The sequence below is a fragment of the Colias eurytheme genome, chromosome 3, assembly GCF_061535395.1.
Source record: "Colias eurytheme isolate Ceu_HAF_F1 chromosome 3, ilColEury1 Martin Lab GWU primary, whole genome shotgun sequence".
Classification (NCBI taxonomy): Eukaryota; Metazoa; Arthropoda; class Insecta; order Lepidoptera; family Pieridae; genus Colias; species Colias eurytheme.
In genome coordinates, this window is record NC_142982.1 from 6178866 (window position 1) to 6202047 (window position 23182).

Sequence of the window (23182 nt, forward strand, 5' to 3'; positions counted from 1 at the left end):
TCCTAGTTAATTCTATCTCTTACCTCGGCACAAGAAACACCGTCGATACAAGAAATTTTAAGACGACAGCGAAGTGATGGCCGATTTTGAGGGGTTTTTGTAGATGAAGTCAAAGTTTTTTTTTTCTAAGTTAAGGAAAAAAAATATCGACGTAGAAAAAGTATCTAGTTAGAAGACTATCTAGAGAAATACATAATTATTTTAACTGTAATGACCTCGTTTAATATTGATTATCATTACTTTTGGATCAACCCTGGATGTACATGGGATATTCATATCTCATACTAAATGTATGGGAGGGTTTAAAGTTAATTTTTTAGATATTTCTCGTATTATTTTTAAAAGTTTATTATGGCCATTTTACTCATTAGGTTAAGTACTTTCGATATCAGTTTAAAGTTTTTTGATATCTGTAATAGATACGGAATAATCGCCTGTGCACACTTAACGATTACACCCTGTATAATAAAAAATACGTCATCATCTCTTAGAGGGCTGCTGGTATTGCTGTAGCTGCAAGTGCTGAACCAACAGGCCCAGCTGCTGAGTAATCTGTTGCTATGCAAACCGGTAGAGTTCAATTTAGTTCTACAAATATGGAACCAGCGTACTGCCTCTGCTGTATTACGAGCATCTGCTGCTATGTAGCTGCTGATAATAATACATGTTGTATACCATACAGCCCAGTAAGGTTCTCTAATACGGCTGCTGGTACTGCTGCCGCTGCAGGTGCTGCACGAGCGGGCCCTGCTGCTGCTGCTGCATGGCGAGCATCTGCTGCCGCACGCACTGCTGCTGCGTCATCTGTTGCTATGCAGCCCGATAGAGTCCAAATTCGTTCCTCTAATACGGCTGCTGGTACTGCTGCCGCTGCAGGTGCTGCACCAGCGGGCCCTGCTGCTGCTGCTGCATGGCGAGCATCTGCTGCCGCACGCACTGCTGCTGCGTCATCTGTTGCTATGCAGCCCGATAGAGTCCAAATTCGTTCCTCTAATACGGCTGCTGGTACTGCTGCCGCTGCAGGTGCTGCACCAGCGGGCCCTGCTGCTGCTGCTGCATGGCGAGCATCTGCTGCCGCATGCGCTGCTGCTGCGTCATCTGCTGCTGGTACTGTGCGCTCTGCTGCGGCTGCATGCCGCGCGGGTACGGTGGGGCCGGACCGCCCATACCGCCCATAGTCACGTTCGGCGCTTGTTGCTGAATAATACAAAATACGATTATTGATATACATATTAGATTTTATTATAAAAATACATAGTAAAAATTCTTCACTATAAACCAACGTGTTGGGTTCAAGTAAAATAACTAAATATGTACTATGATTTAATCTTATAAACTAACCTGTATATATTGCGGTCGAGTATTCTGTCTTTGTTGCGCTAGATACGCCTCTTGGCTTGCACGACCACTCATCATGTTCTGAAAAACAATCAAATTAGTTAAAGTTAAAGTTATAAAATTTCAATCCATCTATTTGATCTAATATTCACTATTAATAAACTCGCAGAGGAACAACATTTATATAGATAAACATATATAAAATAAAAATAGAAATAAAAATTATAATAACTAACCTGTTGGAATGACTGTTGTCCCGGGAATCCTCCCATACCATTTCCCCCTTGAGGGCCCATCGAACCACCTTGACTGTTCATACCACCGATACCGCCCCCTTGGCCCATTTGACTCATCTGTCCCATAGCCTGACCCATTTGACTCATGCCTTGACCCATTTGTCCCATGCCCTGTGGCATTTGACCAGATTGACCAACACCCTGGTTCATTTGTCCTACGTTTTGACCTATCGAATTAACACTTTGACCCATGGAGTTCACTTGCTGACCCATCTGGTTAACACTTTGACTCATACCCTGTTAACAAAGAATACGTAAAACTCTGTAAGTCATGTATAGTTAAACATTTTTTTTATATGCATACACAAGTTTAAAGAAAATGGCACAAGAGGATTAAAGTAATTTTAATGTTATTTCAATTTAATAAACAAACCTGGTTCATCATTTGCTGTTGCCCACCCTGCATCATCTGTTGCGAATAGCCCCCATAGCCTTGTTGCATACCACCGTACTGTCCACCAAACATTTGACCACCCATTCCTCCCATTTGACTACTCGCCATTTGACCACCGGACATTTGCCCGCCTCCCATCTGTCCGCCGGACATTTGGCCGCTGCCCATCTGGTTTGCGCTCATTTGACCAGCGCTCATCTGACCGGGCCCCATTTGTACTCCACCCATTTGACCCATTGGACCCATGCCGCCCATTCCGCTCATGGGATTCATTTGACTGAAATAAAACTTATAATTAAATAAATTGAAAAAAAAAAACATTTAGTTACAAAGAAGTGTCTTCCAAATGCAGATATTATCAAACAACATCACTAGTTACTATTCTATGATGGCTTATATGTTCCTTTTCCCTATTATTTTAATAATATTATATTCCTTAATATTTTATTTAGCAAAGAGAAATAATGTAAAGCAATGAATCATACTTGGGTTGCATTTGCGCCATTTGGTTGGGTTGCATCTGCCGCATGCCCTGTCGCGGGAACGGCCCGCGTGGCTGAGGCGCACCGGGGTAACCACCACTTTGCTACAAAACGTTATTTATTTAATAATAAATATAAAATATTATTTATTTAACAAAAGCATTAAATTGTTTATATAAGGGTATACAATTATTAAGCTTAAGAAGCTTGAACATTATTTTATTATTTTGAAGATCATCATATTAAATGTGCTAAGCTAAAATAAAATATTTTGAAAAGCTAAGAAGAAGTCAAAATCGGATCAAATCTATTTTTCAATGACGTTAATAGGCCAGTAGAAATCGACACTAAAAATCCCTAAATTCGCAAAGCACGATGTAGATTTGAATTTTTGGTATATTGTTTGGATCAGTTAGGGTGATGTAAATCCCAATTTGCAACTTCGAAAAAGTTGTGCTCGCTGCGCACCACGTGATAAACTGCGAAAATTTTGGACTTTTTTCACTTTTTGCTCTAAAAGTCATAAACTATGCGTTTCCGACAAGTATGATTCACTACATAAATTAAGGTTATTAAATTTGCAACAATTTAAGCCTAACCGCAGCTCTCTAAACCTTATAACGACTAAACTGTGGCCATTCGAAGATGGTTCATTTTTCCGGAAATATTGAAATTTTTAGTTTTGCTCCCGTTTGAAGCAAAATATTGGCAAAAACCGCTCGTTCTATGAGAAGTTCGTATAATAAAGTTGTAGTGCATTTAATTTTCTTTCATAAGAGCATAGAACAAAGTCTGTGAGACAAATAGTTCACTCACAATATCTGAAAAACAAAAAGAAGGTAGAAATAGATTTTTAAAGAATTGAAACTGAGGGCATATAAAATCATAAAAAGGATAATACTTTTTCATTTGCAGGATAGGTAATTAACAAAATTACAAAGATAATTAAATTTGCAACAATTTAAGCCTAACCGCAGCTCTCTAAACCTTATAACAACTAAGCTGTGGCCTTTCAAAGATAGTCAGTTTTTCCCGAAATTTTCAAATTTTTAGTTTTGCTCCCGTTTGAACCAAAATATTGGCAAAACCGCTCGTTCTATGAGAAGGTCATAAAATAAAGTTGTAGAAAATTTAATTTTGTTAATTACCTATCCTGCAAATGAAAAAGTATTATCCTTTTTATGATTTTATATGCCCTCAGTTTCAATTCTTTAAAAATCTATTTCTACCTTCTTTTTGTTTTTCAGATATTGTGAGTGAACTATTTGTCTCACAGACTTTGTTCTATGCTCTAATGAAAGAAAATTAAATGCACTACAACTTTATTATACGACTTTCTCATAGAACGAGCGGTTTTTGCCAATATTTTGGTTCAAACGGGAGCAAAACTAAAAATTTGAAATTTTCGGGAAAAACTGACTATCTTTGAAAGGCCACAGCTTAGTTGTTATAAGGTTTAGAGAGCTGCGGTTTGGTTAAATTGTTGCAAATTTAATTAGCTTTGTAATTTTGTTAATTACCTATACTGCAAATCAAAAAGTATTATCCTTTTTATGATTTTATATGCCCTCAGTTTCAATTCTTTAAAAATCTATTTCTACCTTCTTTTTGTTTTTCAGATATTGTGAGTGAACTATTTGTCTCAAAGACTTTGTTCTATGCTCTAATGAAAGAAAATCAAATGCACTACAACTTTATTATACGACCTTCTCATAGAACGAGCGGTTTTTGCCAATATTTTGCTTCAAACGGGAGCAAAACTAAAAATTTCAATATTTCGGGAAAAATGAACCATATTCGAATGGCCACAGTTTAGTCGCTATAAGATTTAGAGAGCTTTAATTAGGCTTAAATTGTTGCAAATTTAATAACTTTAATTTATGTACTGAATGATACTTGTCGGAAACGCATAGTTTATGACTTTTAGAGCAAAAAGTGAAAAAAGTCCAAAATTTTCGCAGTTTATTATTTGCGTATAATCTTTTTTCCTACTTTCCCAAATTTTGTAATTTTGTTAATTACCTATCCTGCAAATGAAAAAGTATTATTCTTTTTATGATTTTATATGCTCTCAGTTTCAATTCTTTAAAAATCTATTTCTACCTTCTTTTTGTTTTTCAGATATTGTGTGTGAAATATTTGTCTCACAGACTTTGTTCTATGCTCTTATGAAAGAAAATTAAATGCACTACAACTTTATTATACGAACTTCTCATAGAACGAGCGGTTTTTGCCAATATTTTGCTTCAAACGGGAGCAAAACTAAAAATTTCAATATTTCGGGAAAAATGAACCATCTTCGAATGGCCACAGTTTAGTCGTTATAAGGTTTAGAGAGCTACGGTTAGGCTTAAATTGTTGCAAATTTAATAACCTTAATTTATGTACTGAATCATACTTGTCGGAAACGCATAGTTTATGACTTATAGAGCAAAAAGTGAAAAAAGTCCAAAATTTTCGCAGTTTATCACGTGGTGCGCAGCGAGCACAACTTTTTCGAAGTTGCAAATTGGGATTTACATCACCCTAACTGATCCAAACAACATACCAAAAATTCAAATCTACATCGTGCTTTGCGAATTTAATGTTAATTTCCACTGGCCTATTAAGTCGAAAATTTAACATGTTTAATAATTACCTGCATTTGAGTCATCTGCGTGAAGGGGAATCGATTTCGCAACATATTGCTGAGCGCCTGTTTCGACTGAGTGTTGGCGGGAGGCGCTACGCCGCGAGGATTCACGCCTGCTGCTTTAAAATCATTTTTAAGTTAATTTACGCTACTAAAACCTTTCTGAATAAATAAATATCCGGGTTTAAATTTAAATAAAGGCGTATACACACCAGGCGGGTTATAATAGTTCTGTCCGGGCGGCGGGAACCACTGCTGCTGCTGCTGCATGAACTGCGGCTGCTGTTGCGCCGACATACCGCCCACGGCACCGCTTTGACCGCCCACACCGCTTGTCTATAACACAATTAATTATAAAATAAATACTATATCAATAAGGAGCATTTTGATGATTGTGTTTTAGGCAATAAGTGTTGAATACTCACAGGCGTAGTCGGCTTAGACTTCTTCATTTTATTCATCTTACAGGACATTTTGCGTCCTTTCCCTGATCCCGTGGGACTTGAATCCAAGCTTCCATTGTCCTTAAATAAATACCGATTATAAGTACGTAGTTTAAAAGTTAAAAACTTATTTAATTTTTTTCTATAAATACCTGTTTACTATCGTTGTTATCAAGGTCCTCAGGCGGCAAAGGCAGCGGCTCCAAGTAATAACTAAGAGGCTTAACTAAACTATGCGTGTGATACTTCAACAACCTGAATAAGTTTACATAAAAAATAATATTCATTAATTAAATATAAAAAAGGGAATAGATCTTTAGTAATTAAATCAATACAAGTAGACACAGAGAAGGAAAGATTTAATTTTTAAAATGTGATAATGCATTTTTATATCTTGTATCTTTTATATTTTATATCTTAATTCGGTATTACAACAGATAATGCTTAAATTATTTATGAATCATCATTACACTCAGCTATCTTTTTAAGAATGTAGGTCATTATAAAGATACTTATGTATTTTAAATACACATTTACCGATGAGCACTTTCATAAGTGAGTGGTTTCCTCTCAATCTTGGTTGCAGCGAACAGAGTCCACGAGAGCGGTGCGGGGTTCCTTCCTCCTTCTACCAGCTCCCAACTCGATACAGACAACTTGTCCGTCAGTCTGAGACCCTGGTACATAAGCAAAACGTAATAATGTTAAAAATAAAAAAAAAAAAACATAAAAAATATATGCAGGTATATTAAAAATAGTCCTATTTACAAAAAAAAACATATAAGGAATATTATTGAGTAAACTATATAAAAAAATATCGTTTATATAAAAAAAAAAATGTCTATGACATAGCTCACCTGCTTTTTATCACTGTCGAAGCTAGTTATTTTATCACACGCGATCACCTGTAAAAAAATATCATCTTATGAAACATAACTCTAACCAAAAATAGTATATTATTTAAACTAGAATTAACTTGAATTTGTCAATATACCTCAACTGTATTTTTCGACAGTGGCAACAATTGCCTGACAGCTTGCACACTAGGCCCATGTCTATCGCCGATTTCCTTCTTCAATTTCTTCATGAGGTTTTGGTAATGCTTCCTATTATTATCGTCGCCACCTTCAGCGAGCGTCGAGTGTATCAAGGTGGCTAGCATGTCGATCAATGTTGTGAACAAGTTGCTGCGACACAAACTACAATAAACTCACTGTAGATTAACAATCCCCTTGAAATGCACGCAGCAAGTCAGTATGGAAAATGTGCTGAATATTACTGTTACTCAATATTTTGGTATGTGACAATGGCAATGAAGTGATACCAGTACACCAATTATGGATGATGTTAGGTGATTTTCGTTTTTGACTTGCTGCGTGCGTAATGACTGTCTGTTATATATAAGTTTAATCAAATAATTCATACGGGTTACGCATGTGACCATGGTCTATAGAAGTTTTAAGGACCTGTAAAGTTATAGTAAGTTACACCTCAAATGATTCCTCTTTTTCGAAGCCTTCGAAGTAGTATCTCTTTTCTTATATGTCTGGAAATGTATGTACAACTCCAGTGTATTCAAGTTATTTAAATTTACAACGTCGGTTCTCATTGACGACGACATATTATGTCAAAATGCAAATAATCTATTAAATTTTGATTGGTTATCTTTGTATCACTATCTTCATAAGAAACCATTTTTAATTTTATGGAATAAAGATAACCTATTTAAAAAAAAACGCAGAATTTTATGCTGAATACCTCACACATCGTAATACATATATTTTTTCTTTAATTTCATTCATACTACCCACTAAAATTCCCACCAAAACTTCCCTAACCACTCTACACCCACCTACCTATTATTATACGCGTCAATCACTTGATGCGCCACGAGTTGGGTCAGCAGCACCGCCCAGTCTGACGTCAGCTGATAAGATCGTCTAATCGCGTCAAACATGCCGCCCGCTAGCGAGAAGCGCAACTGCAGCGCTTCGGGGGCCGCTTCCTCTTGCCACGTGTCACCGCACGCCGCGCGCTCGTGGTCGCGTGCGTGGTTTAAATAGTGCTGTAGCTGTGCGTGGATCGAGCTGAGCAGACTCTCCTATTGAATGTATTAATTTATATTAACTTTATTGCACATAATATAATGTAAAGAATAAAAAAATTACAAAAGTGTAAGATGCAGTAGGCGGTTATATCACTATAATATTATAACAGATATTATAATGGTAAAAGAAAATCGAATGAAAACTATATTGCGTTTTCACACAACATTAAATCATAACGACAGGTGCACTTAAATGACTAGTAATAAATTTGCGCAAGTATCGTTGCGGCTTTTAACATGTAAACGCTCGCGCAAGTGGACTTCTGCAAGTCGCACGTATATGCTAAACTGCAGTGGGGAGTCAGTGGAAACAGTTGTCAATTGCCCTCTACAATAAACTGTGGTAATTGCTTGCTAATGGTCTCTTCAAAGCTTTACCTTCTGATCATCCTGATGCCTCAAACAAGTGAGTACAAGCGATAGCAACGGTTCATTCGCGAGCCGTAGAGCAGATGCAGCGCAGGCGCAGGCCGACCCGCACACAGACCCGCCCACACCGCGCTTACCGCCTCCACCACCACCCGCCGAACTAAATATAATATAAACTTTATGTAAGTAAACATACGATAAGATGTCATGTGTTGTTCTTCGCCGAAAAAATGCTTGATGAGAAGATAATTTGACCCATTGGCATTGATTTCTTAGCTACATCGTTTTGCAAAAACATAACCATGAATATTTTCGTTTATTGAATACAAAATGCATTGAACTATGAATGAGAAATAAATTCTTTGTTTAAATTATCAGAGATTTCATTACTTAAAGATTTATTATCCTTTTTTTGCGCTAGTAATAGAAAGAACAGGATTCAGGATTTTTTAACTGTATTTATAATTGACACTAAGAATGTCTCACCCTTTATAGCTAGGGCTCTGATGGCTCTTGCAGTCTCGATGCGAGCCGCCGCCCCCGCTTCCTCCGCCCGAACAGTTACCGCTACAACCCGCACCCCAACCACTCTCGAGGATCTGTGCAAAATAATAAGGACCGATGAGAAAAAAAAATCGAATGAAAATCAAAATTACACATCAATAAACAATACAACTTTCTGGATAGTTCAGAAATTGAGATAATTTAGAATTTAACTAGTGCCTGTTAAATTACAACATTTTCAAGAAATGTATTTACTTACAGTAGATTTTCAATTTGTAAGTAGCAGTGTGCTAAGTTAAATGAATACAAAATTCATTCGATTTTTCATAAACCATTTCAATTTATTATATAGTATATGTAGTTGATTATTAAAATATAATTTTTGCCAAATCAACAACGATAAAAACAAAATCATAGTTTACCTGTCCGGCCTGCTTGAGCACGCGGCCCTGCACAGCCGGCGGCAGCTTCGCCACGAGCGGCGCCACCAACCACACCGACTGCGACCACTTGCTCGTGCTTACTACCCCACGTTCCGTTCCCATCCTAGCACACATCATATGATTATTTAGTTCTAAGTCATGTGAAGAAATAATTCATTAAATTAAGTGTTTTTGAAGTGAAAACTTCTTTAGCGGCGTTGGGTATAAAATCTTAAACTCGCGTCAGGACACGTGACCTGATCGAAAAAGCGTAAGACTGATGGATATCAAACACGCTCAACGTTAATAATCAAGTTTTCACTTCTGCCGGCACTCCCGGAGTGCAACATAGGTGCAACCCGTCTTTTTTTTTAAAGTTGATTTTCTGGATTTCAAATCTCCAGAACTCTCTCTTAAAACTTTCAGGAACTATAGAACTATGGTGTATACTAACGAAACTCCATTTATTTCAAGCTCATCTGAAAAGTGCTCTGCTATGTTCACAGACTATTTATTTTAAATATCAATCGAAATATGAAATTGTAGGAATAATTTTACGGTTAGAAAAATTCAGAACCTTGTTAGAAAAAGATCATCAATTGCTCCAAGTTCTTTTAAAAAGTGTTTTATACTAACCTGTCTTTATCAGGCGGCGGTGGAGCTGGTTGCTGGAACACGTTGATAACCGCTCGAGAGACCGTATCCAACCACGCGCTCAGCTCCGACGTACCGCTCCCGAACTGCTTGAACATCAGCTGCAGGTCCAGCCACGACATGCGGAGCGACCATTGCTCCAAGTTCTACGGAATAATTTGCTAATTAAATATATATGGTGATTTAAAATTATTAAAATAAGTCTACCAAATTATCGAAGCCAAAAAGGGAGATTACATTTTCAGGGTTTACATGATGAATGTATATTATATCCGCTTACTGCAAGAACAGATTATATGAAGAAGTATGACAATTTTATCGTTGGAATTGTTCAATTTAAAGCTGCTGCTTTAAGAGAATTGTATTAAGACAGTATTGAAGAAGAAATGTAATCACCTCTAGTAGCCTCGTGATCATGGTCTTTTGATCTAGATCAGGATGGGTGTGACTTGCCGAATCCGGATAACATATCATGTGTAATAATCTGAAAAAGACAATTTCATATTACAGAATAAAAATAATTTTAACAAAAAAGAAGAAACTCGAAAATTATCTGTTAATTCGATAAAATATGTTACCTTTGGTTTTGTCTCGGTGTAAGCATCGGATCCAACAACATATCAGGATGGTAAAGTTCGTCCGGGTTCTGTAAACATTTCTGCAGAACCCATTCTTCTGAACAGATCTCAGCGAGTACCCGCCTCGCTAGTGAAGATAAAGATTGCGAAGAATCTAATAACGTCGAACCGACACCACCGTTCCCTCTGCAATATTATTAAGACTTATATTATTGTAATTAAATTTAATTGCAGAATAGGTATTAAAATGTAATTTCCATTAACAACACAATATGTTATTTACAAAATGTATCCCATTTTAGAATGATTTGGGTAGAGGTTAGAGGGTGTGTGAAATAACCTTTTATGTACACAAGGAATTTTGGGGCAGAGACAATGCAATGAAATGAGTAGACACATTAACACATAAAGCAATATCGAGAAGTTCACAAACAGGATTTTTATTTTTAAATTATAGCACAGTATATTAATTATATCTATGTCTTGACACAATGAAATAAAATATTGGTTTTTTCAACAATGCTACTGTGATAATAAATAATTATTTTAACCAATTATTGTAATAAAATTGTTAGTTCCCTTTCAACGGCGCATTTTTTTAAAACAAATAGAGCATAGTTGTTTCTGTGTACAGCAATTCAGGAATCACATTAGGCCTTTTTTAAAGTTTACTTTAAAATAAGATATCAACTAAATTAATATGAACTAAAAAATGTATAAATAAATAGTTATACAGAAACAACTATAGCCCATCCATTTTATATAATTCCCACAGAGTGAAGTGACAGGATGACCAAACGACCACAAGTCAGTGATACCATGATAGGATGAAGGTGCTGTAACTCATAAAAAAAGAAAACAAACCTAGGCGTTTTATGGCCCCCACTCATCTCTGTTTCTACCATCCTAAGAATGAAAAATAAATGCTAATAAATAATAAGCATTTTAATTAAATTTGTAGATTTTTTTGTATAATACATATTGTTATATGTAATATATATTTTTTTAAATATACGACGAAATTAGTTATTGAAACAATTAATATTTATTTAAGTAATTAAACATTTCAATTATTTTTTTATTATCTTTTACTTTAACAGATACAATTTAACACTTTTTTAACTATCACTGATCCCTAGTCACAATGCAATATGATAATATTTTTCATAATTAATAGATAAATAAATAACATTACTTACGATATGAGATCAAGCTGTGCATCGCTGGGCACAGTGTCACTAGTGCCCAGTATGTGTGAAAGTTCGCTAGATTTCTTTCCACTCGGTTTGCTGAGATCTCTCGCTGTGGAATCTCCGACCACTGTTATAGATAAAGTATTCTTATATGAGATTTATAAGTAGAGCATGAATTTAATTTAGAAAAGTGTAAAGGACAATAACTTATATACTTACAAGAAATTAACAATATGATATGAATTTAGATAGATATTTAGGCAAGAAAACATTCAAATGCATATGACAAAAAAAATCTTGCAGAATCAAGAAGAATAATTGAAAACAGACGGCGCTGTCTCCGTAATAGGGTCCCGTTTTACGGAGTTCATTTACTTTCCCGTTTACCATAACTTTTACGTGATTGAAGGGACACCAGAGTCCACGTACTAGACTCGTTAGTCAGCAGAATCCGCCGCTCCTTAATATTCTTAGAATTAAAAAAGACGAGTTGCACTCTGGGAGTGCCGGCAGAAGTGAAAACTTGATTATTAACGTTGAGCATGTTTGATATCCATCCGTCTTACGTTTTTTAGATCAGGGTCACGTGTCCTGACGCGAGTTTAAGATTTTATACCCATTACAGAAAAAGTGCTCAACGCCGCTAAAGAAGTTTTCACTTCAAAAATGATAATTACTGAGTATAGCCTTAAGCGTGGCCAGCACGGGCCCGACGCCGATGTTCTTGTGCGCGGCGGCGAGCAGGTGCCGGTCGCACGACAGCCGCACGCCCGCGCCGCTCCCGCCCGGCCCCGGGGATGTGGACACGCTGTACAGACCTGCGTGCGGACGATACAATATCTACTATATAAAAATAAGTCGGGTTTTCCTTCCTGACGCTATAACTCCAGAATGCACGAACCGATTTCCAAGGTTTTGCATTCGTTGGAAAGGTCTCGGGCTCCGTGAGGTTTATAGCAAAGAAAAGGTGTCTCTTGGTGGCGAAACGGAGTTCGCCCGGTTTGCTAGTTATGTATAAATGAGTGAATACTGTGCATAGAATACTAAATGTATTTATTTATATAAAACACTACCTACGTGTTAAAAAGACGTGTATGCCGAGAACACGTGTCAGAAGTGAAACTTTTTTGACGAAATTCAAAGATACCAAAATCGTTGCCTTACTTCATGACACGACGTGAAGTAAAATTTCAAGCTCGCATTGCTTGAAATTTTATTAATTAATTGCCCATCATAATGCGAGATTGAAATTTTACTCTTAACGCGCCTTAAGAAATTTAACTTCAAAAACATTTAGATGGGAACTTTTGTTTTTAAATATCTTTCCGTTCAAGAAATAAGAATTATGGTTTTATATTAGATAATGTAAATAAATATGCTTTATGCATACAAACAACGTATTTAAAACATTCATTGAAAATGTTGTTAGCAATCTTTTTCCAAGAAACCTTTAAAAACAGAACAAGCTAACCTGGTTGCGGAGTATCTACAGTTTTAAAGAGCCTCAGCAGCAAGTGGCAAGTGAGTCTCGCGCCCGCGTCAGGTGACGGCGCGTTAGCGGGGTGGTTGCTGACGTTGCCCCCGCCGCACGCCTTCACCAGAGATGGCAAAGCGGCGTGCCGGACAAAGTCTTCAAGTGAAAAGCAGTGTCGTGCTGGTTGGAGAAAATAATCGTGAATCAATATTTTATTTATTTTGTTGTAATTACTTATAACACCTTTAAAAATATATATCTTATTGTAAAAGCAAAATATTTATTTATTCAATATTTAGATTTTTTCTGGTTTCGATATCTATATCTATATTACCGGTTCATAACATAATATATTTTATAATTTATTAAATACTATTATAAGAAATGAATTAGTAAGACGCTGCGTGTTATGTCTGTTTAGGGTAGAGCTGCGCTGTGCGGCGGGCAGCGTGCGGGACAGCTCACCGACGAGTATGCAAGTGAAGACGGCGAGCGCGTCGTGCGCGGCCGCGTCGTGCAGGTCGCGGTGGTGCATCAGGTCGGGGTACAGCGGCGGCGGCGCGGCGTGCGGCGCGCCCGCGGGGTAGTGCTGCGCGCCGCACAGCGCCACCAGCGCGCCCAGCCACTCCGCCGCCAGCCCGCTGCACCACGCCGTCATCTCCGCGCACAGCACGCCCAGCTCGTTCACTCTACACAGTCAAATTAGATTACGTACACGTCACGTGCGTATTTCAGTTTACGAAATATGCACGCAACGAATATGTACGTGATACGTACGTATTTTTAAGTTAACGTACACGTAAAGCACGCGGCGTATTAGAGCACCTATTTTCACGTCATACAAGTCCAATAAAAAAGGAATGCTTACATATTACGTAGAAACAATCAAACATAAACGTGAAGCTGTGTGCGGAACGGCAACGTCGCGTCAACCGCTTGTCATGCGTTCGTGCGGCGCGCGCGGCCACTCGACCGACATAAACTAAGACATTTTGTAACGTGATCGGTAGTTGCACAAAGCAACGTGGACGTAATAAATGTGCAAAATCGTCATTTGTAGATGACAATTATGGTCAATCAATTTATTGAAAATTTCTGATATTCTCTATAAGATCTGATCTGATTATAATCCGAATAAATAGAAGGGCAGGATATAATTGAACGGCAAATTTGATGATAACAAACTATGCATACAGTAAAATGGATAGAACAGTTAGCTGTTCCGTACAAATTAGAAAAATATTAATACTAACTTTGATGACATTAATATCAAGACAAAACTTACCGATCGTTGTCAACTTCGCGACATACAGCCAACATGGCGGAACACACAAAGCTGTAACGATTTGCTGGCGACTCCGCAACTTGTCGTGCCCAAGATATTTCAATTTTACCTAACAAATAAATAAACAAAAAATCATAATTTAGTAACAAAGTGAAATTAAATGCATTTGATCAAGTTATACATTTAAATATACACACCTTTTCTAGGATTTGTGAAAAATTCACTTAAGAATTGTGGATTATATGAGTAGTTTGACGGTGTAGGTTGTAAAGGAGAATAAAGCGCTTGTCTGAAACAATTGAACCATACTATGTTAAAAAGAACAATAATTTTATGAAAAAAAAATTAATTATTATTGGTTTTACTCATAAAAATAAAAATAAAAATATGGTAGACTTATAATACCCACTTTATTTTCGGATATGCATTCGCAAAGGTATCCGCATGGGGCGCATGAAACAGATGTGCAGCCGCCTTATACAGATCGTGTAATTGTGCGAGCACGCATCGCTCAGCGGACCCGCAATCGCCGGGATTCACCACGCACTTGACCAGGCGACATAGTTGTTCAAACACTGCTGACGTTTGCTCTACGCACACTGGAAATTAAAAAAAGTTGTAACACACTAAAAATAAAAAAAGTGATACAATTTTTGTAAAAAAGAATTTGCCAGTATTATTGTTTTACATCTATGTTTTAAAAAAAGTCGTGTTAGTTACACTTTTTATGACACAAGACAAGACATAAACTGATTTGGCTGAAAATTGGTGGGGAAGGAGCTTAGAACCAGGAGAAGGACTTTTTATCAATAAAATAAAAAAAAAGTTACAACCGTAACGGAGCCGAGGCGAACAGCTACGTATTTTATATTATTACTATTTTTGCAAAATCGTTTACAATACAAAGCGATTTACATAAGTTGTTTTACTTACATAGCAAACATGAATGATATCGCCTCAAAGCTCCAACGGTATACAGAGCCAGTGCGGAAGTGTATGCACGCGGGGCTGCCAGCCCGCTGCTAGCTGCACCGCGAGTTATGAGTGCCGCTTCCACTTCTGACAACTCTTTCAATATCTGCGAAGATGTAGAGTGTATACTAATGTTAAAAAAGACAGTCAAAAATTGTTGGCAAATCGACTTATAAATCGTATTTTTTATGAAAAGTCCTCCGACTTTTTTCTTCGAAGACGAAAAGACATAGTACGAGTCCTTAAATTATGTCTGAAAGCAGCTGATAATAGTGCTGCCTAGTAAAATTAAAACATTAGATTACAATAAAAACACAATTAACCTTTCAAAACAAGATTTATTATTTTTTTTATGAAAAAACAAACAGACCAACAAGCATATCGATATTTTATTAATTATTTATTTATTTTTGGTATATGGTAGTTTTGGTATATTTACGAAAGGTAATGTAACATGTATTGTACCTGTATGCAGGTCTCGATAAGGCCGTGCACGTTGAGCGCGATCTCCATGAGGTCGAGCGCGAAGGCCACGTGCTCGGGCTGCGGCAGGTACGTGGTGGCGCCCGCCGCGTACGCCGCCAGCGCCTCGCACACCGCGCCGCCCACCGCCCACGAGACTGCGCCTTGCTCGTACATCGACATCGACTGGAACCACACTCAATTTTATTACCTAACTAGATTTACGCCCGCGGCTTCGCCCGCGTTTTCAAAGGAAAACCCGCATAGTTCCTGTTCCCGTGGGATTTCCGGGATAAAACCTATCCTATGTGTTAATCCAAGTTACCCTCTATATGTGTGCTAAATTTCATTGTAATCGATTCAGAAGTTTTTATGTGAAAGAGTAACAAACATCCATACATCCATACATCAATACAAAGTTTCGCCTTTATAATATGTAGTATTAAGATTGCTTGTATTCATGACAAAATATTAAGCACTAGCGGTACGCCCCGGCTTCGCCCGCGCAGTCAAAAACCCGCATAGTTCCCGTTCCCGTGGGATTTCCGGGATTGCGTCATTTTCCCGGGATAAAAAGTAGCCTATGTCCCTTCTCGGATATCAAAATATCTCTATACCAAATTTCATGAAAATTGGTTCAGTAGTTTAGGCGTGATTGAGTTACAGACAGACAGACAGAGTTACTTTAACATTTATAATATTAGTATGGATTTTTTTTCCTACTCGATAAAGAACGATTCAAACTTAATGGCGGCTCAGAACATCGTACGTTCCGATGCGCAATACGCAATTTTGGGTATCAGCGGGATTGTTAATTTGACTGTACCTGCGCGCACCTGCACTCGCAGCTAACTTCCGAACTGCCATTAAGTTTGAATCGAACCGTACAAGTAGTTATAAAATATTGATCTTCTCTAAACAAAATTATCAAATTATCAAAACAACAATAATTGGAAACTAACCTGAAATTTTTGCGTAACAGCCTCAAAGTTAAACTCGCTGCGCGAATGTTTCTTTATTTTCCCTCCCTCTGCTACATCAATGGAAAACTTCTTGGAGAATAATTTACATATTTCTGAAAATAACAAACGAAAATTTAAAAAAAAATCATAACACAGGATTTTTTTTTCCTTGTAATTGAAGTATTGCTACAAGGTGAAGTGACAACATCCGCAGGGTTACTGGGCAAAACAGCAAAGAGCGAACGACCGAGCTCAGTGGCGTGCCATGACTGAGGCCTATGTCCAGCAGTGGACAAATGTAGGCTGATAATGATAAATTGAAGTATACCTTTGGTCATCTTCTTAACAGCGTGTTTGGCGTCATCCCTCTGGCGGCCCACGCCGTACAGCAGTATGTGCCGCTGGTTCGCGTCGTGCGGCGTGTGCTCGGGCTCGGTGGGCGGCAGCGGGAAGTGCATCGTGTAGTGGTAGTGCCGGGACACCGTGCCCGTTGTGTTCGAGCCGTTCGAACTCGTTGAACGTATGCCTTTTGATAGGAGATAATGGAATTGAGAAATATTTTTATATTTAAAAGAATTTGTTCTTTCTGGAGTTAATTTACAGAAGGATTGTGATGATGTGATAAGCATAAATAATCGAACTTAGGAATTGAAAAATTTTGGACACGGTACAAATCACTCATATTTGTACATATTTAGCAAGAGACACATAAAATATAATTCTATACAAAATATCATATGAAAAATAGATAGAATCTGTTAGTTGGTTTATTCAATAGACTTAATTTTTATTTATGATTAATAATTTAATGCCACTTACCTGGTACAGACATTGGGCCCATTCCCATTGATTGCATTGATCCTATACCTATTCCACTAGCACCCATCATTGGCGAATTCACACTGCAATAAGTTGAAATCAATAAATTGATTGGAAACATTAAAAAAACTAACATAGAAACTTATAAAAAATATTTTACTTATGAGACGGTTCTCCAGGATCTTTTGGGCTATCGGGAGCGTCCATCGAATTTTGCTGATCTTCTTTTATATGTTGCAAAAGCTTGTCCAAGTCATCGTCGATTTTTGAATCATCCAAATCCATTCTGACGTTCTCCTAGATAAAAATGTCATGTAAAATCTTACATCTGTTTTATTAATTATCAATTGATAAGAAAATAGTTAAACTCACCTCCATTTTCGGTTTCAGATCGATACCAGCAAATATATCGTCATCCATATTGTGATTGGTTCCCGTACTATTTGCAGGTTGAGCGACCGTATGTCCGCCAGAACTAGAAGTTACAGTTGGTTCCGTGGGAGATATTAGATCACCTAAAACATTCGAAAATATTATTTAATTACAATTCAAGAAAAAAGTAATTATTCGCAGAAGTGGCATTAAAAGAATTACCTCTTGATATAAGCGTGCACATGTACGCATCATGTGAAAACACGTCACGTCGAATTAACTCTCCGAATAGGTGAACTAAATTCGCGAACTGTTGGCGATTACCTGGTGGGGCATTTGGACTTTCATCTGTAGAAATATTATTTAATGAGACACAAATCCTAAATATATTACAATAACAATAATTTATATTTAACAATATTACCTAATACGGGCGCATCGTTATCCAAAAATCGCAACAAAAGGTTTTGGAAAATGGGTGGACCATTGTACATTCCCGTTCCAGAGCTGATAGATTCCTTATCATCGGATCCTGTTTAAAAAACAAACACGTAATTATAGGCACAATTTTATAAAGAGAAAAAGGCACAATAAAACACACTTCAAATGTTCCGGTTTTGACATATTTTATGGAAAATTTTAAAAAATATAGGCTAGGAAACTAAATAAAAAAAAATAAAGGCAGATAAAGAGTGTATTCTTTTAAAATGCTAGACTATAATATAAAACCATACAGATATTCTGTGAAAAAAATTAGTTGCTATTGCGTTAATCATTAAGGCCTCTAACAAAACATCAAACAATAAAGTAAAATATCAAGCATACCCTGATGCTCATGATGATGATGATGGTGCTGCCGTCGATCGAGCAGCGCGGCGGCCGCCATCGCGCGGTGCTCGCCCCAGCGCGCGCCGCACACCGCCCACTCGCACAGCACGCGCACCACTGCGTACGAGCACACGTACTCCTGCACAACGATACTTTTGTTACTATGTGTACATGTGTGTTTAATTTTGTGTTTAAATTGTGTCGTGGACCGATCGGGCCGTTCGGGGCTCAATGGGTTAAAACGCGATCGTGGCGGAGCCGGGAAACAAATCTATACTTAATATTATAAAGCTAAAGAGTTTGTTTGTTTGTTTGAACGCGCTAATCTCAGGAACTACTGGTCCGATTAGAAAAATTATTTCGGTGTTAGATAGCCCATTTATCGAGGAAGGTCATCATCACCCTAAGACCAACAGGAGCGGAGCAATGCGGGTGAAACCGCGGGGCACAGCTAGTGAAACAATATCCGTCGACTTTTCAACGCCGTGCCCCAGGCGACACACGGTCAGGCATGAATCACTTCATACAATAAGTATACAATAATGCTTGATAATGACTCCGACCGAGACACGGACGGGAAACGGTGTAACGTAAACCATCTTTATTTTAGTATAGTCAGTCATAACTTGAATTATGTCCTTAGTTTGGACTGTTTTTGAAAGTTGCTTATTTTGTACAAAAAAATTGTATAATATGCTTTCCATTTTGAAGTGAAAAATTATAACTCACTGGATCCTTGGGGTCAGCATTTGCGTCCTTAGGGGGTGGACTGCAGTTTGCGAAAACTTCTTTATACAATGTATCTAGATTATTATTTGGATCGACGCGATCAAAGCAGTGACGATCCAATGCTTCGAGGACTGCTAACACTCGAGCTAAAAAATGTATGTATTTTTTTACTTAAAACATCAATAATGTTATTTAGTTTATATTATATAAATTAAATAAAACTTACCCTGAGAACTTGTTTGCCATTTATCTGTGCACCATTTGCTTTCAGCTTTTTTGCTTCTTGCTGCGATTTCTTGTTCCGCTTCATAAACCTTTATTAAATTATTCAATCAGTTTATTACAAAGTTAAAATGTATAAAAAATAATAGTAATGAATAATTATTCATACCAATCGCCTATGTTCTTCAGTAACTTCCGAATCCATCTGTGGCATAGGTAATGCAGAGGGGGGTAATGGCAAGATGTCTAAAGGTGAACCTTGCAGAGATGAGCCACATCCAGACCAAACCATTGCAGTTGGACATTCTATACATATTATCTAAAACAATATAACCATGACAAATCTGTAACTTTGTCAACTTATGATATTTAAATTATTTTAAAAAAAATATATAAGCAATTACTCCAAATGATATGCTTATCCAACATTCAATTGTAATAATCAAATAATACTGTTACTAAAATGCAGACTAACCTGAAGAATAGTGGCCAATTGTATAATAACATCTCTATGAAATGAACAATTTAATATCTCTCCAAAACCGACTTGTACTGGGTTAAGAGATGCTGTGACAACTGTATTTATTGTTGCTTTAGTGTCCCTTGATGGTGAATCATTTTCTTCCTTCACTTGTTCCATAGGTTGAGAGGGGTTAGGGGTTCCTAAGGGGTTTGGTGTTCCCAGCGAATGGTTAGGGTTGGGGGTTCCTAAGGAATGATTAGGATTGGGGGTTCCATTGTTTTGATCAGCTGGTGTGTTTGAACGTTTAATTTGCGATATATTCGGTTTTACATCACCATTTGTTTCTGCTGAAGGTGACAGAGGACCTCCATTTGCATCTGAAAATTACAAATGTACGTAAATAATAGAACTATCCATTTTTTTAATGAATTATACTTACTCTTCACACATATCTTACCTCCATTTCTGTCTGATTTATTGAAGACTGCAGGTTGATTTAAGGTTCTTAAAGTAGTCTCTGATAATACTGAGCATATTGCTGCACACTTTTTAGCGCAACTTGCTGCAAGGCGCCGCGATAGACCCTCGCAACATACAAACTCACACATATATTGTAAAGCCAATGGCAGGAACAATCTGTATGAACATAGGAAAATATTTTATTTCGTTTATGACAGTATTTTTTTTTTACCATATTTCAATAATATTTTTTATAGGAAAATTAAGGAAAACTTGGAGATTTGAATAATTTAATATGCTATTCTTACAACAATAAACGGTATAAGTTGCAATTAAATTCTACAAATAATATGTTACCTTAACAGTCCATCGTCAGGTGCCCTCTTATCTAGCAATTCTATGATCCATGTGAGAAAGTCATGTCTATCCAATAAACCCTCATCTAAGAGATATTTGGCAAGTCGACAGCAATAATTCCATTGCTTCAGAGCCTGTCGCCAGTCTGTGCTCTCAGGACCAGGTGTAGATGAACCTAATACTATACAAATGTTACTCATTGAAAATTAATAATGTTATGTATATCTATAAGAATAAAAATCGATTGCTGTTTAATAGTCTCGCTAAAACTCACATTTTAGGTGATTTTGGTTTTAAAATGTTTGTGGAATTTTTAAATGGAGAAAAACATAAAAATAATGTGTGATATAAAATTCACCACTACCTCTAGTTTCTTATAAATTTCCTTTCTTTTAAAATATAATTTGAAACAAAATAACGTAAAATAAAATAAAAACATACAGCTGGTACTTCCTGGAGAATGCATGGAATTTGGCACTGAGGAATTTGGTGTAGAGCTGCCCGGAGGGTGGCCAGACATATTGTGACTTGGTGTGCCTTGACCTATAACATAATATATCAAAAAATATTAACAGATCTCAATTTGTATATAAAACATAGCTTTACAAATATTTATTAATAATTTTTACTAGTATATTTATTAAATATTTATTAATAAAATGAGCTTAGATGCAGCTCATTTTATTTGATTTGTATAAACTTTAACTAGAAATAAATTTGGAAAGCGTAATATAATTTGCTATAAACTTTAAAGAATAACTAAATATAATAAAACATACCTGACTGAGATGGTGGTGTTTTGTCAATATTACCAGGGCCACTTTGGTAGTATTCAGCCAGCTTTGGAATTTGATCTTTTAAGAATTTTATCAATGTTGTTGTCCACTCTGTAAATATATTGAAATTTAAACTGTGCCTATTTAACTTCATTTTTTTATTGTCTCTATAAAAACATAGACTTAAACATATGTTTTTAAAGTATTTTGTTTATTATTAATTGATTTGCTACTATATAATTTTTAGAATTAATTACCCACATCACATTTTTATTTATTGATTATTGATGCATATATAGAAATAAGGAAAGTAAACAAACCAGTGGTAGGATCAGGATGCTGCCTCTTTTTAATTTTTGCTTCAGAGACTGCTACAGTGTAAGCAGAGCTTAATTTTATAAACCATGCAGCTCTAGGCATAGCTACTTGATATTCAGTTAATGTTATAAATATCTCCTCTTTCTTATTAAAGTTAGGTGCTTTCTTTGCCAATATAGATAAAGGTTTGCTCCCTGAAAAAACAAAACTTTTTTAAGCATATCAAGATCAAAACCACCTTAGAAATAGACTTTCTAATGGATTAATTATCATGCTAATAAGTTCCCACATCCAAAATAGAATAGTATTTGTATGATAAATTATAAAATACCAGCTAAATCTTTGAACCAAGCTTCAATTTGTGGTTTAGTTCTTGCTGTTGCTGGCCAAAAGTTATCTTTAGGATTCACTTGCTGCCTCTTTTTACCGCAATCAGGTAGAGTATTAAGTTCTTCCTTTTTAGACAGTATACCAGAAAAAAATTGTCCAATCTGAAATAATCAACACAACAATTATATTAATGGTATTGGATCGAAAATTATACCTGTTCACTTACTTTGATAGATTTTTTCCTACCTTGGATGCAAAAGCGGAGTGATTAAAATTTCTTGCCGTCCCAAATTCATCACTGGACTGTGGTGTTGTTGTAAATCCATGTTTTACGTTAGCGGATGTCAATTCATCTTCCTTTTGTCTAGGTTCTTGAGGATACACATCAGGAGGACCTAAACGAGGCCTTTTCAAAGGCCGTTTCTCGTACATAATCCCCATGTTGTCCACAGGAATGGTACTATCTATTTAATTAACAATATAAACAATAACGTAAAAAGTAAGTCAAGCTTAAAACGTATACATTATCAAGTACAAGTGGCTAATGATTGCATACTTCTCATTTAATATTACTATGATAGGTTCATAGCTGATACGCTAAGCTTTTATTTCCAAAATATCTCCTATATTTTAGTTCATTATAATTATTGAATTAAAAATAATCGTACAAAAAGAAAACAAAATATACGAATTGATTAGAAACACTCTCACGACTCAACGTCAACGATGACTGCCATCTATAATTTTTGATTTTGAATAAATTGACATTTCAATACACCTAAAGTTATACCATACTACACGTCACGATTTTCACATAGCATTTTGCGACTGTAAATTGTATTACACATCTTGTAATCTTGTAACGCTTACTATGTCTTATTGTTTTAACAAGGCATACCTATTATTGGATAGATATTTCGCTGCAACCACCCATTGCGTACC

The 23182-nt window shown here is 36.5% G+C and overlaps 1 protein-coding gene across 3 annotated transcripts; it reads right to left on the minus strand.

Annotated features, from left to right (window-relative positions):
• Nucleotides 1-865: 865 nt before the first annotated feature.
• LOC149909627 (mediator of RNA polymerase II transcription subunit 12-like) lies at nt 866-22965 on the minus strand. Of its 3 annotated transcripts, none has more exons than XM_090119678.1 (49): nt 22797-22965; nt 22487-22704; nt 22242-22401; nt 21913-22104; nt 21596-21703; nt 21258-21359; nt 20817-20991; nt 20458-20636; nt 20013-20377; nt 19707-19856; nt 19542-19629; nt 19316-19461; nt 18584-18725; nt 18183-18290; nt 17981-18106; nt 17759-17901; nt 17547-17683; nt 17387-17469; nt 16896-17093; nt 16568-16680; nt 15609-15791; nt 15105-15249; nt 14581-14770; nt 14369-14460; nt 14172-14280; nt 13352-13575; nt 12884-13066; nt 12090-12230; nt 11419-11539; nt 11084-11125; nt 10220-10405; nt 10038-10125; nt 9624-9787; nt 8988-9111; nt 8548-8660; nt 8071-8221; nt 7442-7686; nt 6580-6784; nt 6443-6490; nt 6123-6262; nt 5738-5840; nt 5568-5666; nt 5355-5478; nt 5149-5261; nt 2514-2614; nt 2008-2305; nt 1575-1871; nt 1342-1419; nt 866-1197 (listed from the first exon to the last, which is right to left on the minus strand). In XM_090119678.1, exons 1-49 carry the CDS (start codon nt 22801-22803, stop codon nt 991-993), a joined length of 7254 nt encoding a protein of 2417 aa, XP_089975804.1. In that variant the 5' UTR covers nt 22804-22965; the 3' UTR covers nt 866-990. The 3 variants fall into 3 exon arrangements, with proteins under 3 accessions (XP_089975804.1, XP_089975803.1, XP_089975802.1); XM_090119677.1 differs by having other exon boundaries at nt 5149-5258; nt 20817-20997; XM_090119676.1 differs by having other exon boundaries at nt 20817-20997.
• Between the last annotated feature and the right edge of the window lie 217 nt (nt 22966-23182).

Excerpts from the sequence above, each read along its gene's own strand:
- LOC149909627 (XM_090119676.1), bottom strand. Across the intron at positions 22,105-22,241 it reads TTGGTTCAAAGATTTAGCTG|GGAGCAAACCTTTATCTATA; the intron begins GTATTTTATAAT and ends TTGTTTTTTCAG. Across the intron at positions 11,540-12,089 it reads CACGCTTAAGGCTATACTCA|TGGTCGGAGATTCCACAGCG; the intron begins GTAATTATCATT and ends TATCTATAACAG.